The sequence below is a fragment of the Heterodontus francisci genome, chromosome 4, assembly GCF_036365525.1.
Source record: "Heterodontus francisci isolate sHetFra1 chromosome 4, sHetFra1.hap1, whole genome shotgun sequence".
In the NCBI taxonomy this organism is placed as follows: domain Eukaryota; kingdom Metazoa; phylum Chordata; class Chondrichthyes; order Heterodontiformes; family Heterodontidae; genus Heterodontus; species Heterodontus francisci.
The window spans coordinates 69328763-69346002 of record NC_090374.1 but is presented as its reverse complement, the minus strand read 5'-3'; the positions used below and the strand labels follow the sequence as shown (position 1 = coordinate 69346002).

General features: G+C 45.0%; 1 protein-coding gene and 1 long non-coding RNA gene across 2 annotated transcripts in view; one reads left to right on the top strand and one right to left on the bottom strand.

The window, feature by feature from the left end:
• adgrv1 (adhesion G protein-coupled receptor V1) overlaps nucleotides 1–17240 on the bottom strand; it is an 810104-nt gene that overhangs the window by 284525 nt on the left and 508339 nt on the right. Inside the window, exons 80-82 of the mRNA XM_068029668.1 lie at nucleotides 5388–5640; nucleotides 4496–4635; nucleotides 539–699 (exon numbers count right to left, since the gene is read on the bottom strand). Of these exons, the coding sequence (XP_067885769.1) occupies nucleotides 539–699; nucleotides 4496–4635; nucleotides 5388–5640 (554 nt within the window). The remainder of the gene's footprint in view (nucleotides 1–538; nucleotides 700–4495; nucleotides 4636–5387; nucleotides 5641–17240) is intronic.
• Nucleotides 1864–5375, top strand: LOC137369075 (uncharacterized). Its single transcript, XR_010974862.1, has 2 exons — nucleotides 1864–2115; nucleotides 5088–5375. It is a non-coding gene; the product is annotated as an uncharacterized lncRNA (long non-coding RNA).

The window sequence follows — 17240 nt, the reverse complement described above, 5'->3', positions numbered from 1 at the left end:
CATGATCAGAAAGCTACATTTAATGATCAAGTGAGATTAGGATTTATATCTTCATCCCCAGTGTGGAAATTTGGCAATGCAGTGCTGGAGTTTGATTTCTTTTTAAGTTGAAATGGATGCTACTCAGGGGTTATGTATAATGCACTAGAAACAAATATTGTTACTGCAAATTTGAGGGAATTAGCAAATTAAGTTTCATAGGGGGAATATTCCTGAAGTTGAAGCTCTTATATTGACCATAACATATTGAAACCAGAACCAGAAAATCTATTTATAATGATTGATAGTTAATAACAAAGTTTATTATCATGAGCTGTTTCTTTATGAGGTTAATATGAGGGAAGGTCAACAATTACAAACTTCAAATAGCAACACCTGAAATAAACCCAGGAAATAGATCATTCAGATTTTAATGTTCACTTTTCACGCTGATGGTGTTGGAAGGATAACTGTGCTCTTTCTACACTGCTCAATCAACAGCAATCTTATGCAATGTGATCATGTGTTTTTACAAATGCTTTTTTTCATTTCCACATACCTGAAATGCAAATAAATGCAGCTGCGAAGAAGGCTTCATTGTAGGAGGAAAGGTTGTCTGTTTGGGCAGAGGCTGTGTAGATGGACATGTGTGAGCAGGCACATTCCACATAGTTTCTGGTATCTTCAACCACTCGACAGAATTGGTTGTCCGATAGCCAACTGTTAAAAAAAAAGTACAGTAAAGGATTCTTGGCGGAAGACATTAGCATCTTGAATGTTAGATTGAATTTAAAGAATTAATCTAATGACTCAGTTTCTTCCTAGTGATGTCGCTTGCATGCCACATACTGTCAATCCTACAAGTTAGAAAATATCGAAAGTGGTCTTTACTCTGGATGTGGTCATACTAAACTAAGTGGGATTTTATTTAGAGGAAGAGAGCACGCACTCCACATTGGACAAAAAATAAATTATATCCACGCACATTTCTCCGTAACTTGGCTTAGAAAATCTTAATCACAGAGATGGGCTGCTATAGGATATTCCGACTGGCAGGAAACTGATTTTTGAAGTTATTTGAAAGTAAAATCGGGAAGCTGATCCGATAGTATCAGTTTCTCATTAGATGGGTTAAGTTAAAGTTACCCTCTCACTCAATAGCCAAAACAAAAGACCAAACTTAGCTCAGTGTGCTTACCAGGGAGAATCGTGTGCGCAGCCCATGATTTTCTATTTACTAAAATGAATAGATGGAAAATCATGGACCGTGTGCAACATTATTTCCCAATATGTACTCCTGGTGGTCGAAACTCTGCACCATCAATAAGCAGGCAAAAAATAACTGGAATGACAAATAGGCTCAAAGCCATGTCACTCTGCTTGAGAATGAAGTGTGCTTACTGGCGTCAATTTTGACTTTTAATTGGCAGACTGGCAGAGCACACTGGCCAGTTGCCCGTTCTGGTGGGAAAGAGGCACTTGCGATTTTGAGGCCCTGGCCTCATTTGAAGTTTGGCAGGCAAGCTGCCGGTGACAAACAGGCATTCCGATGCTGCTCGTCGCTCTTCAGTCTCAGGAATGTTGACTGTTGGGATGGTAGGCTCTCGGAGAGGGAGGCAGGGAGAGGCTGGGCTAGCAGAAGCCCCTGCCATTTTGTGGAGCCAAAAGGAGCAGTCCACAGGTCCACAAAAAAAAAATCAAATTTAAACATTTTCTAGCTGTTTCCTAATTGGAATGCCACCACATATGCGCAGTGTTCGTGTTACAAGCTCCGCACATATGTCCATTAAAATTACAATTGGAGTTCTAACTACGTCATTAAGGCTCTGATTTGCTTGCTTCAGGCAAACATTTAGCCACCCAGTGGTAGCCTTTGCAAAAGTTAGAGCAAGTCGATCACTGAAGTTAAAAAGGAGAAAAGGCTACTGACATCATTTTTAGACCCTTACTCTGGTGTTAACACCGATTTTCCCAAGTGAAGATATGAGTGAACAATATGGGCATTGTGATAGACAGCGTGAATTCTCTGCTTGCACGGAAATGATACAAAGGCCCTGATATTTACGGGGACGTGTGGAGGAAGCAGGGGGAGAAACTCAGAAATGCCAGAAAAATGGAGGCCTGCTGAATTTAATGGTAGGACCTTATTTTTTTTATAATCTGTTTCCTGCCTGACATACAACCAGCCTGTCAATCTGCCCAGCTGCCGGGTGGGAGAGCCAGCAGTAGAAGGCTGCAGCCAGGGATTTTTGGGGATGGTACTCGACAACCAGGAGACATTACGGGACACGAAGAGGGGGTCGGACCAAAAATGGTGAGGGAGAGGAGTCGAGAGACATTGTGAGGTGGTGGTGGGGCAGGGAGGTGATGGTCAGACTGGCAATCGGGAGGGGGGGGTGAGGTGTGAGGGGGGCGAGCTGGGAGACATCACGGAGCGGGGTGGGGGAGGTGGGTGGTCTGTCAATCGTGGCAGAGTGTTTGCTTGGGTGGAAGCACTCTTGCTCCTCCTGTTATAAAAAACACTTAATTGCTGGGATACACTGCTCCTGCCCCAGTTTAGCTGCTGAATTCCCCAAGCTCTGGGAAACCTGGTTGCCCAGGATTAAATTTAACAGGCTATCAAAATTTAAGAAACAGAGCTTAATCACAGATCTACCTCTCCAGCGTGGGTCACTTGGATGCCCTCAAACCTGCCAGGGTTAAAATGGAAGCAGGCGATTTTGCGGAGGATTGAGGTTGGGTTTTTCAAATTTGCTCATTTAACCCTCTCACAGCCATCATGGGAAGATTAAAGTCCCTCCCAAGCCTTTCCCAACAAGTGAGCATTTCAGGAAATCATGTGACAAGTAGCCTGTTGTCCTCTGTCCATTAATTTTGATGAATGGAAAAATCATGGAATGCACAATGTGTGATTTCCAGACAAGCACCTTGGTGGACAAGGCACTCTGCTAGCAACATGCGAGCAGAACTTTACTGTGCAATGCACAAATCTGTTGTTGTGTGTTTTTAATTATCTTCATTTTCACGGCACACATGCAAAAGTAAATTGACTAATTCCATGCACCCAGTCAGAGGCTGGCTTGAAGTTAGCAGGAGTTGGAGCAGGGCTACAAGACAGTGTAGTACATACTGCACTCCTTTTGAGCACTGCTCCCTTCTGGTACTGCACGAGCCTTGAAGTGCTCTTTTATTCCCCCCAAAAAAGTGCTTCTTTTAATATGCCCGAATCACAAAATTAGGCAGACACCCAGAGGAGCACTCACCAACTCTACACAAAGAAAATCAAATTTAAACATATGCTGGCTGTTTGCTGATAGGAACACCAGTACACATGCACAGAGCATTTGTGTTGTAAGCTCTGCCTAGATGGCCCTTAAAATTACAATTGGGATTCCAGCTATGTCATTAGGACTCCAATTTGCTTGGGAAAGAGGCCTACCACATATATATTATACATATATTCTACTCATTATATTACATGTCAACATAAAGTAGCTTAAACCATTTGGAACATTCTTAGATAAAAACTATATAACATACGAACATACGAATTGGGAGCAGGAGTAGGCCACTCAGCCCCTCAAGCCTGCTCCGCCATTCAATAAGTTCATGGCTGATCTGATTGTAACCATGACTCCACATTTCCACCTACCCCGATAACCTTTCACCCTCTTGCTTATCAAGAATCTATCTACCTCTGCCTTAAAAATATTTAAAGACTCTGCTTCCACTGCCTTTTGAGGAAGAGAGTTCCAAAGACTCATGAGTCTGAGAGAAAACATTTCTCCTCATCTCTGACTTAAATGGGAGACCTCTTATTTTTAAACAATGACCCCTGGTTCTAGATTCTCCCACAAGAGGAAACATCCTTTCCACATCCACCCTGTCAAGACCCCTCAGGATCTTACGTTTTAATCAAGTCGCCTCTTATTTTCCTAAACTCCAGAGGATACAAGCCTAGCCTATCCAACCTTTCCTCAAGACACCATTGATAATTTCAGCTCCGACATGTAGGTTATTAAACTCTTGAAAAAATCAGAAATAATAATTCCAAAATTATCACAAAAACACAGGTGTGGTTTCTGGTCTCCAGCGCATAAGCAATGATCTGGTGGAATGAATCGTCCACCCGTTATTGAATACATCTGATTTTCATTCCATTGAAATCAGTCCCACTTCTGCTATTGATAAAATGTACTAGGTCAATGAGGATGCAGGAACTCAACGTTCAGAGTTCCTGAACATTCCTGCCCACTTCTATGCCAATGACAATTTTTGGTTTCCACCCCTCACAGGCTATCCCAGAAAGTTCAATGAAAGGCTAAGAGTCAGCATGACTGAGTCCTAATTTAGTTTATGACCCTTCCGACAGACTCACATTGATGTTTGTCGGAATACAATTAAAACCAAATTCTTCTCAGTGGAATGTAAAAGCCAAATACTTATTCATTAATCTTTTTCATTTAACAATACAGTTGATAAACAACATTTCAAATCAACTATTTCTGAACTGCACCTTTCAGCTGCCTGGTTCCATAGAAGACATGCAGATTTGTGTGGAACAATGCGACTGTGTAGAGTGTGGATTTTAAAGATTATTTCATTGTTGTCTGCAAGAGATCGTGAACCTCGATCCTTTAGGCTTGCTGAAAATACCTAGGATGCAGCAGGAATCAGAAAAGAGCCGGTCAAGTCTTATGTCTACAATGACACCATCATTTAAAACAATGCTAAATGGTTACAATCCTTTTTTAAATCAACTTTATACTAACATTTTCTATATTTCTTTTTGTCAGACAAAATCAAATAACTTTGAAGATTTAATCTCTCATCTAAGGTAACATTGAGTAACAATGTTAGAAATATGGTAACAAAGTGCACCCAGAGTAATGCTCAAGTGAATTCTACTGAAAGTAATATCAGCTCAACTATGAAATAAAAGTCCTTTAACACTATTATCAGCCTATGACAATCATTCAGAAACAGTCACCATACACTGTGCCAGTTTTTTGTGAAATTGTCTTCAGGAACATCTTTATCTGCAAATTATTAACATAATTTTAGTTAAAATACTTGTTGAATTTTACCTTTTTATGCTCATCATTCAGACTAACAGAAACAAGTGGAATTTTACCGATTGAGAAACAAAGATGTCAGGTGTGACTCGCAATATGTTTATGCCACCAAGTGCACTTCCTTCCCAAACCAAAAACTAAGTTTGTATTGAATTGGAGTCAATGAAAAGGAAAATTGATCAGGTTGTGAAACAGACTGTCAATTTGCTTTCACCCGTTTTCACTACCACCAAAGACCTCCAATATTTCTATTTGTTAATCTAATTCTAGATCATCAATAACTTTCTGTATAACTGTTTTCAAATAAATATTTTCAGAGCACATTAGTCCTACTTTATTGTTAAGTGCAATTCCTTTTTCACCGGTTTGAAACCATTGTTGGCTGCTATATTCTGTGAATTGTACATGTTGACAACTTTCATCTCCCATGGTAAGTGAGGATGCAGGAGGAACTTCCAGCAGCTGTTCAGGAACTTGCAGGGAATCACCATTCTTCCCTTCAACCTTGTGCCCGTTAATTTGTTGGGGATACCAGTGATATGATTTAATAGTGAGGTACTGGCAAGTATCAAGAACTGTTTTGCCCCTGTAGAATTGAAAAACAGAATGTTACAATAAGTATGCCAGTGACAATTCCAAAATCTAGGGTAGATATCTCACATAAACTGACAAACTGAGTTTAGTAACTGTGATCAGATTGGACCAAAACTCGCCTTTCCTCAGTTCAATCTTAGATAATCTTGTTCTTTTCAAATGAAATAACCTGGTACAAATTTTGGCCCTCAATCAGAGAGATAGGTTTGAATGGTAATCAAAGTCAAAATAGGTCAATTAAGTTAAGGCCGTATGGAGAACTCACTGAACTAGAATATTGTGCTACCTAGCATTGTGGAGGAATAATTTACTAGGCCAATCTTTCCCACAGAGATGAACTTTTTGACTGATAACAGGCTCTCAAACAGAAATGATAACAACTGCAGAGAAAATAGGGGGAGCTGATGCTGCTACATCCAGATGCAAATAAAAGCAGCTGCTTTGAAACTACTGAATAACATTCTTTTACATTATTAACTAATTTTTAAATGAGTAACTAAAGTATTTTCTGTAAAAACTTTGTTATTGATAAGCGAGATTTCAAAGTCTGTTTCCAGCCCAAAGTTCAAGGACCTCGTGCTGGTTCCAAGCTGAATATCTGAAGCAAGGCAAATCAATTCACCTCTTAATATTTATATGATAACAACAATAACTTCTAAATATCACTGACTAAATTAAACTGTGGTCCAAAAATATTGAGGGCAATTTTAACTCCAAAAAATGGGCATGTTTGAGTCAGGTGGCATGTGAAAATTTAATAAATTTCAAATCCGACTGTAACATGCCTACTTCTGCTTTGAACAGAGATGTAACAGGGGAGAGGGGGACTGGCAACCAACCTGCTAGAAGATGGTTTGGTTATTTAATTACTATAATGAGGCTGTGTGCTTCAGATTTAACCTATCGTCCAGGTTGAAATCTGGCCAGCCAGGTTTCCCAAGCTTTGGGAAGCCAGCACCTAAAGGGAGGCGAGAACTGTTTTGTGGAAAATGCTAGTGCCTTTCCAGCACTGCTTGTGGGCCAGGAGGAGTAGGAGTGCTTGCTCCCAGTCCACCAAGCTTGCTTTCTTCCCTTCCCGCCATTGGACCACTACCTCCTGGGATCAGAGATCAGATCCCGCATCTTCCTCACTTCACCCAACTTGGATTGGCAGCCATCCCACCCCATCTTCTCCCCACAGTCCCACTAACCCAACTGCAGGGTCTCTACCTGCCCCTGTCGTGTGGCGTCCTCTGGAGTGTGCCCCACCCAACAGGGAGCCATGTCTATCAATCAGGCTGGCTTCCAGGTGGGGAACCTGCTGGAAAAAAGACGCACGCTGTTACATTAAACAGCACATCATGCGCCCAAAACCCTTCACCCTATCGTTCTCTTTATTTCTTTTCCCTTTCTTTCTTTCCCCACTCACAAAACTGATCCCAGTAAATATCGAGGACATTATTTTGTAAAAGCACAGAATGTATTTTCTGTATTTCTGCTTGCATGCAATAACTACTTCTGGGTAATCTAATTTTCTGGTGAACGAAGTGGGTTTGAATTCTGATCAGTTACATTTTGACTGAATATTTTCCAAAGAGAAGATGCCTGAATTTCACTAACTGAATTTTGAGATAATTTCAAGACTTTGGGCAGGAAATTCAACCAAAATGACATCAGCTCATTGGAGTGAGTGCCCTGCATAATAGTCTATGCTAACACAAGGCTTGAGCTAAATTCGGAAACAGGTTTCATTTGAATGAATGGATTCCGTTGTGGACATGGAACAGGTATCGCAAAGCAGCTAGATGACTGTAACCTGACAAATTTCAGTTCTTAATTTATGCTTAGCCCTGCATCACCTGTAGGCCATACACTCAAAAGTCTTTCGTCCCCTTTCCCATCATTTTCCTCCTAACTACGGCTGAGGATCCATTTAAATAGTGCTGGCATAGAATCCCTGCAGACTGTTCCGAACCAGAAGCGAATTCAGCAATGAGGAAGTTGAAATTGGTACAAGGGTGCTTAAACAGGTGCAGTGCCTCATTTACATAAGTTTATTCAGCATCGGCTAGTGTCAGGTTGAGTGTCCTGGACAACTGAAATGTGCTCGACTCAAGATGATGTTCACAGCAAGTTTTTAAAAAAGTTTTAGAACCTAGAAATCATATATAGCAATTTGCTTAAGTTAATCTTGGAACTTCTCTGATTTCATGGCAAAGTTACATTTTAATTTGAAGTACATCTTTTTGACACAAGGGCATAAATATTGTCACACTCATGAGAAGTGCAGTGATGAAAATACAAACTGAAGACTTATAAAAAATTGGAACAATTTTTAAATGACTGATACATGTATTGTCAACAAAATGGAGGTCAAGACACAAGACCCTCAGTATTTCTTGCATTCAAATCCACATCTGTGCTAACAGTGAAAACCAATTAAGCCCCGTCTGCATAGAAATGCGACAGATAACCACACCTAGATGTGAGCTGTACTCAAAAACAATGAGACAAGACCTTTCTCAGACTTCTTGTCTCTGAATAACTCCATTACAATGGAGGGTGAAACACCCTCTTCCTCAGAATGGGGCCATCGCCAAGTCCATTATATAGCCCAGCCAGGACTGAAACCTGAAGTCACATGGGCGAAACTAACCCTTGTACAATTCACCTTAAAAGGTCATCATTTTGAGGAACAAAGTGGGGAGTTTTTTCAGGACAGGACTAGAGACATCATCAGTCTGGTCTGTTCTCAGTCACACAGTAAAACAACAAAAAAAGTCATTTTGAATTCCAGCAAGGCTGAGTGAGAGAGAGGGAGGTTGGTTCCAACCAACACAGTTGAACCCTGCTGAGACAAGTTGGAAGCTAGCTACAGCAGAGAAAAGAAAGTGCCTTTGTTAAAATGACTCTTCTACCGGTGAGAATTGAACTAAGGCATCAGCATCATCTTCAACCTAAAGTGAACCGCCAGGAGACTGCAACAGCCCAACAATGACCAGACAACCAGCAAACAGGCCTACAGCTTTAAAAATTCACCTCCCGAGGGATCCCACTGGTTATTCCTGAAAGAACAGACTTTTACAACTTGAACTCTGAACTTCTAGCCTGTACTCTTCTATCTATCTTCTCTTGAGAGTGAAAGCATGTGTGAATGGTATTGTGAACATTTTCAGGAAATGAGTATTGTTTAGTAAATATTTAATCCACTGTTATAAACCTATAAGAAAACCTGTCTCTCTCTGTTTATTTGGCAAATTAAACACAAGGGGTTGAAACACTGGTAACAAAAGCACTTGCTGTGGTTAGTTGGGAGGTGAACAGTGGAAACCAGCCATGCCATCATCCACCTAGCCATAACAATATGGAGGAAGCAATGCCTCACACAGCAACTGCAAAGGTAGCCTTGTGCCAGTGTTTAAAGAGTCCCTCTATAATCTCAAATGTCAGAAACATTGAGAAAATTTTAAAATGGGTAAGTGCATGAGTTTGAGTGTGGGTGGGGGTTGAAACCCTGGAAAAATGTGAGGGCATTGGGAAGCCGATCCATTGACTACTGCATTCCACTCCATTGCATTAGGTCACACGTGCGTAACTCTCTCGGGAGAGGTGGGTTGTCAATTTCAATATGTTAATCCCTCAATTAGAGTGATACTGAAGTGAGTTTTGCAACTTAACTTTGGGTCCATAGATTTCCTGGCTGCTTGGAACTCGAAAGTGAAAGCAAGGTGAGAACACAGTGGCAACTGAAGGGAATGAAGACATGACAGGGAAATATGCCAAAAACTACTCAGTATTCACAGTTGCTTTCTACCTGCTTGTGAGAAAGGGTTTGAGCATAGTACTTGTCCTGAGAGGTTACCTTAGAGACTTTGGAGGTGTCAGTTAAAATTTGGAGGTTCGGAGGCCAGATCTGCACTTTGGAGCTCTGATCAATTAGAATAACATGGGTACCATACACACTGTGTCACTTTGGAGCTAAGATGAGGACTAAGATGACCACCAGCAGCATTAGCAGTCGCAGGACCAACAACACAAGCAACAGGAGCTGCACCAGCAATGGCCTGCTGCTCACAGACTTGCAGCTGCACAGGTGAGAGAGGATCAGCAGAGGTTGCAGGAGGCCACACCCACCACACAGGGTCTACAGGCAGAGGCTCAGCTTCCTTGAAATGTCAGAGAACCAGTGTCTCAGGAGGCTGAAGGTGTTGTGTCAGGTGGTGGCAGACATTAGCAGCCTGCTGAAACAAGACCTGTTGCCTACTAGGCCTGATGGCTATGCTTTATCGGTGGCTGTCAAAGTCGCCTACATACTTCGATAGTCCCGGGTGCCACAGCTTTACAGACCCACTGTGTGCCTTCAGGGGTGGATTCTCAGGGATAAGGGGTTTCTACTGAAGACTTGGCATGAAGACTTGAAGTCTGTGAAGAACCTTCACAATGCAGTGGAGAAGAAGTACAAGACTTGCTATGGCTCCTCCTGAGCAACCATCGAGCAGACCATTCAGCTGCTAAAGATGAGATTCTCTTGCCAAGATCGATCCGGTGGAGCCCTGCAGTATGTCCCAGCTCTCGCATATCAGTGTGGTCTGTCGTGCTCTGCACAATCTAGCACTGCTAGGGAAGGCCTTACATGACACGAACATGATTGAATGACACTCCTCCACTGGTGAGGAAGATGTGGTGGAAGGAGATGAGTGAGCAGCACTAGATGTTGACGCCCTTGCATCAGAGGCCAGGCAGATTGAGTGATGTGCCAAGGAGGCAAAAGACAATCACATACTTACCCATTTCCAGCCACTCTGATGGCCACTCAGAGCAAAAACAATAAAGACTCACCTCAATGCATGCAGTCTGCCACTTCCGTTCTATTTGTCTTCCGTGCCTAGCACCCAGCTGAACCATGCGCTATGGCCCATTGGAGACTCTATTCAAATGAGGGCTCTGCCTACATTGGCATCCACTAAGGCGGAAGGGGGAAGCTCATAATTAATGTATGATAGAATAATCACTTTTACACAACAAAGGTTAATTTCAGAATCAAAAGAACTTTATATGATGAAGCAAATATCAAATTTCAAACAGCCATGAAACCCCAAGTGTCTCTAGGTGGCTTTCTTTATATGTTTATGAGTGCTTCTACGAGGTGTGAATGCATTGCTAGCAGCTGGGCTGGAGGCAGGCCTCGGCCTGTGATCACTTTGGTGGCCGTCCTCTGGCTGCCTGAGGCCTGGAGGGCCCCGGCTGCCTGAGTGTTTCCTGCATAGGTATCGTACTCTCTTCAGCGTTGCGGCTCGGGGAGCTGGGCTCACTAGCGTCGGGGCTGAGAAGCCGGTGCCCACACTCTGAGTGCACTGAGGGGCTCCCCCAGCTGTGTCCAGCTTCTCCTCCTCCCTTTCAAGACTCACTTGAACCTTTCTGCTCACCAGAGAAGGACAAGGAGTTGGAGAAGACTCCAGGCGCCTCAATCTTCTCTCGCCTTGCCGCTGCTGTGTTGAGCTCATGACCAAGGCAATGGTGTGCAGGTCTGCACGCATCTGTAGGATCTGGCTCTCCATGAGGGTCACCAACATCTTGATGGAGGAAGCCATACGCACATGCCTGAGACATGGTAGCAATGACTCTGGGATCTCTGCCAGATGTTGCCTTACTGCTCTCTGCAACTCCAGCATGCCCTGTGCTGTTGACGCCAGAGGTCCATCATGACCCTTGGGTTCAGCATGGGCCTGGCTATCCACAGTCCTCCGATTATCAGAGGCCTCGGCTATCTCATCCTCAGCCAGCTGCTCGGGCATGTGTGTGGTGCTCTAACCAGCTTGTGACCCTGATTCTACAGCTGAGTGAAAGTATCTGCTCTGGTGGAACTTACAGGGGAATCATGGGACGGTGCTTCCTCTGACTGTGGTTCCTCCTCAGAGGTTGACGACTGTCCCCTTTCTACTGGAGTCTCCTGCAGATGTCGACCCACGAGAGAATACAGACATATGTGGGTTAGGCTGTGCAGATCTCGTCATGATATCCATGCCTGATGTGGGTCTCCAGATGTGAACTGTATGTTAATGGAAGAAAATCCTCACTCTCTTGTGCAGAGCCTCCACTCTCTAAATCAGATATGGAGTGGCTGGTCTGGATTGCCGCTAATTCTAATTCCTCCTCCTCAGCTGTAGAGAGAGGTCTAAGTTCTGGGATTCCTCCACCAGTCTGGGATGTCTCCCTCCTGTCATGGGCCCTCTTGTCCTGAAAGTGGAAAGAGGGAGATAGTCATACTTCACGGAGATCAACATGACAGTTCTGCTAGTGGCAACCAGTCGTCCCCTACTGGGGTTTCCTATATAGCTCATGTTCCCATCTGCTCTCAGGGGAGTTAATGGGGTGAGTTGTGAAAGAAGGTTGCCTGTGTCCTAGATGCAGTCGTGCATCTGTCAGGATGAGGTGATGCCTCACCCCCTCTGGCAGTGCCGCTGTAGTACCTCCCTCCCTATGTCCCGCTTCCTGCTGTGCAGCCATTTGCAATCCCTAAAAAGGTGAGAGATATGGAGCAGTCACCTTGACAGAACGAAGGAGGTCAGCAGCACAGGGAACCTAGGCAGTGAGGTCAGCAGCACAGGGACTCCAGGCAGTGAGGTCAGCAGCACAGGGACTCCAGGCAGGGAGATCAACAGCACAGGGATTCCAGGCAGGGGGGTTGGCAGCACTGCAGCACAGGGACTCCAGGCAGGGGGGTCAGCAGCACAGGGATTCCAGGCAGGGGGGTCAGCAGCACTGCAGCAAAGGGACTCCAGGCAGGGGGGGTCGGCAGCACAGGGACTCCAGGCAGGGGGGTCGGCAGCACAGGGACTCCAGGCAGGGGGGTCGGCAGCACAGGGATTCCAGGCAGGGGGGTCAGCAGCACTGCAGCACAGGGACTCCAGGCAGGGGGGTTAGCAGCACAGGGACTCCAGGCATGGGGGTCAGCAGCACAGGGATTCCAGGCAGGGGGGTCGGCAGCGCAGCAGCATCAAAAGCAAAGCAGCAGCAAAGTCAGTAAGTGAAGCAGAAGTTTAAGCAGCGCTGGCAGTGCTTTAAAGATGGCAACAGGACCTCCAATGTCTCCACTGACGATGTCATCAGTGCCTGCCCCCATCACGTTACTAGATGGGCTCTACACTTCCATTATGATAATTAGCTGCCCGCCACATGATCGCAGTGGGTCAGTGATACACAGGACAAGTGGCAAAGGCACCCACCTCTGGGTCTGCCGCCAGGACCGCCGATGGATTGACTAAATTCAGCCCACAGTGTGCAAGCCACTGGTGAAGGCCTGCATGCACCTCATGCGATTGCCACATTTGATCCTCGACGCTGGTGGACATTTTTTCCACGGGCGAAGGCTTGACATGTCATGCCGCTCATGCTTCAGATTGACTCTTCAATTCTCTCTGCAAGCATGCACAGTGTGCCTGAAAGGCGTGCCAGTACTTCATTCATTCTCTGCTGCTGCTCCAGAAGTATCCTGTTTGTCGATGGCCCCCGAGGTACAGCATCTATATCTAGCTGAGAGTAGATGGAGTGCCCTGTGGACTCCGACACAGACTCACCACTGCTGCCCCCGTCCCCATCATCTGCTTATGCTCACTTGTGATGTATGAGTCACCAGGTGACAATCTAACTTCCTGACTTACTGGTCCCACCAAAGTGTGAGTATCTGAGCTAGCGCACTGCCTGTGTGAGCCCTGCAACAGTGCACCCTCTGAGGAGTTGGTAGTGGATGAAGCAACCTGAGCCACCTCCTCTGGGATACATGAAGATCCTGTGGGAGATAAAAAAAAAGAACGAGTGCTGTGATGGTAAGAACATTTGAAGCTATCATTTTACACATCAAGTCAGCATGAGTGTTATATGCCATGTGGTTGTCTGATATTTAATTCAGTCACCAAGCAGAGTGTCATCTCCGACAGTCAGGCACTCTGGGCCTTCCCTGATTGCCAGCACCTGCTTCTTTGCATTGTTTAGTTGTGAGATGGCTGGAGGACCACCTCTGATTCTCTGCCTCTCCCTCATGTTCTGCATTCACTACTCATGCAAAAAGGGAAAGACGAGACCTATGAGCGAGAGCAATGACATGTTGAACAGATGGATGGACAGCATTTGTTGAGAGAGTGGCTATGAGGGTGATGCATTACCATCAACCCAGGGGACCAACCCTGGTTCAACGAAGAGTGCAGGAGAGCATGCCAAGAGCAGCACCAGGCATACCTTAAAATGAGGAGTCAACCTGGTGAAGCTACAACCCAGGACTACTTGCGTGCCAAACAGCATAAGCAACATGCAATGCACGGAGGTAAGCAATCCCACAACCAATGGCATCAGAGCTAAGCTCTGCAGTCCTGCCACATCTAGTCGAGAATGATGGTGGGCAATTAAACAACTAACTGGAGGAGGTGGCTCCACAAATATCCCCATCCTCAATGGTAGGGGAGCCCAGCACATCAGTGCAAAAGATAAGGCTGAAGCATTTGCAACCATCTTCAGCCAGAAGTGCCGAGTGGATGATCCATCTCGGCCTCCTCCTGAAGTCCCCAGCCTCACAGATGCCAGACTTCAGCCAATTCGATTCACTCCACATGATATCAAGAAACGACTGAAGGCACTGGATACTGCAAAGGCTATGGACCCTGACAACATTCCGGCAACAGTACTGAAGACCTGTGCTCCAGAACTTGCAGCGCCCCTAGCCAAGCTGTTCCAGTACAGCTACAACAGTGGCATCTACCCGGCAATGTGGAAAATTGCCCAAGTTTATCCTGTACGCAAAAAAAAGGACAAATCCAACCTACCCAATTACTGCCCCATCAGTCTACTCTTGATCATCAGTAAAGTGATGGAAAGTGTCATCAACAGTGCTACCAAGCGGCACTTGCTTAGCAATAACCTGCTGAGTGATGCTCAGTTTGGGTTTTGCCAGGGCCACTCAGCTCCTGACCTCATTACAGCCTTGGTTCAAACATGGCCAAAAGAGCTGAACTCAAGTGGTGAGGTGAGAGTGACTGCCCTTGACATCAAGGCAGCAATTGACCGAGTATGGCATTAAGGAGCCCTAGCAAAACTGGAGTCAATGGGAACCAGGGAAAACTCTCCGCTGGTTGGAGTCACACCTAGTGCAAAGGAAGATGGTTGTGGTTGTTGCAGGTCAATCATCTCAGCTCCAGGACATCACTGCACGCATTCCTCAGGGTAGTGTCCTAGGCCCAACCATCTTCAGCTGCTTCATCAATGACCTTCCTTCAATCATAAGGTCAGAAGTGGAGATGTTCGCTGATGATTGCACAATGTTCAGCACCATTTGGGACTCCTCAGATACTGTAGCAGTCTGTGTAGAAATGCAGCAAGACCTGGACAATATTCAGGCTTTGGCTGATAAGTGGCAAGTAACATTCACGCCACACAAGTGCCAGGCAATGACCATCTCCAACAAGAGAGAATCTAACCATCTCCCCTTGACATTCAATGGCATTACAATCACTGAATCCCCCACTATCAACATCCTGGGGGTTACCATTGACCAGAAACTGAACTGTATTGTTCAGTATTGAACATGTATTTAAATACCATGGCGACAAGAGCAGGTCAGAGGCTAGGAATCCTGCGGCGAGTAACTCACCTGCTGTCTCCCCAGTGCCTGTCCACCATCCATAAGGCACAAGTCAGGAGTGTGATGCAATACTCTCCACTTGCCAGGATGGCTGCAGCTCCAACAACATTCAAGAAGTTCAACATCATCCAGGACAAAGCAGCCCGTTTAATTGGCATCCCATTCATCACCTTCAACATTCACTGCCTCCACCACCGACGCACATTGGCCGCAGTGTGTACCATCTACAAGATGTGCCTTTGCTCTCACCTTTCTTTCCTATTTAGGTCACTGAGCCATTTCCTGCATTGGATGCAGGAGCATGGCACCACTGTCCTCCAGGTGATCTCTTGTACCACCTCCAACCACGCCTTCTCGATGTCCCAGCTGCCTTCTTTGTACTGTTGCTAGGGAACAGTAAGTATATCCATCTGGGTCTTCACAGTCCCCAGCAGCACATCCAGAGAGACTGAAGCTGGGCACAGCCTTTGACCTTCTACACTCCATTGCAATACTTCTTTCTCTCTCCTTTCCACCTCCAACTATTTCAACTTGCATGTTTGGAGTGTCTCTTTAAATACTGGAGTTCAAATCACGACATAAGGGACGTCATCATGCCTGCGAGAACTGTTTGGTTGGGAAACCTGGAAATCATATGTTGATGCAGTGGCTCTGTTTAAAAAAAACACTGACAGATAACATGTTTCCTCCTTGTTATCGGACAACCCCCACTGCCAGCATGTCTAAGCATTAAGGGCCAGGCCCTTGTACTAGTCAACAGCATATTAAGTCTGTCTTTAGTATGTGACTGGAAATACTGAACCAATACAAATCACGAGGGCCCATTAAATTGCTGTGCAACAGCACTAATACAATTAGACAAATTTCCACATGACTGCCATCGAACATCTGAAAATTATTTTTGAAACTCTGCAGCACATAGAAAATGGTTACAAACCAGATATATAATTGGAAGTTGCATGATATCCAAATCTGTATGTCTAAATGGGTACTGTTACAACCAGGTGAGAAGGGTTCTAGGGATTCCCTCTCAGCCTTTGCCTGGTTTAACCGTAACAGGGTTTAATTTGAAAACACTGTGTTTTTAGCTCCCTCTTAGCGAATCCTTGCTCACTGATCCAATTGTAAAGCCAAGAACTCAAACAGGTTTCCTTAGATTTAAACAAGAAAGGTAGAAGTTGATTAATCTTAAACTCTAATCTGGTTAACAACGACGAATAAGCGACATGACCACGCTAGCATGCATACGCGATAAACACACATGCAGATAGAGATAGAAAAAGAAGGAATAAAGGAGAAAAGTCTGAGGCAATATCTGGTAGTTACAGTCCTTTAAGTTCAATGTGGAGTTGTTGGTTGCCAGTAAGTCTTGCAATTTGTTGGGGCCCAGTTCACTCTTCAACTTGTTCCGATATAGGAGTCTTTTCTCTCTTGAGGTTTACATGTCTTCCGTGGGTCTGGTGGCTTGGGCAAAAGCAGGAGAGCGACAGCTAGGCGAGAGACTTGCTTGTTTCAGCTTCAGCTGCACGCTGCCTTCTAAATTCAAACTGTCCTGTCGCTAGTTCAAAAACCCTGGACCAGTCAGTTAGTCATGTGACCAGCTGCTTTAACCAGTCCTGGATCTGTGGATTGTATCATCTTAGCAGGGCCTGGAATGCACTTCCTTATACCTTCAATGTCTGGTGATCAAAATCCATTAGGGTTAATTGGAGCACGGATAGCCCTTTGTCTCCACAAGCAGCATCTCTCAGTATGCAAATATCAAAAGAACAAAGAACAGTACAGCACAGGAACAGGCCATTCGGCCCTCCAAGCCTGCGCCGATCTTGATGCCTGCCTAAACTAAAACCTTCTGCACTTCCGGTGTCCGTATCCCTCCATTCCCACCCTATTCATGTATTTGTCAAGATGCCTCTTAAACATCTCTATGGTACCTGCTTCCACCACCTCTCCCGACAACAAGTTCCAGGCACTCACCACCC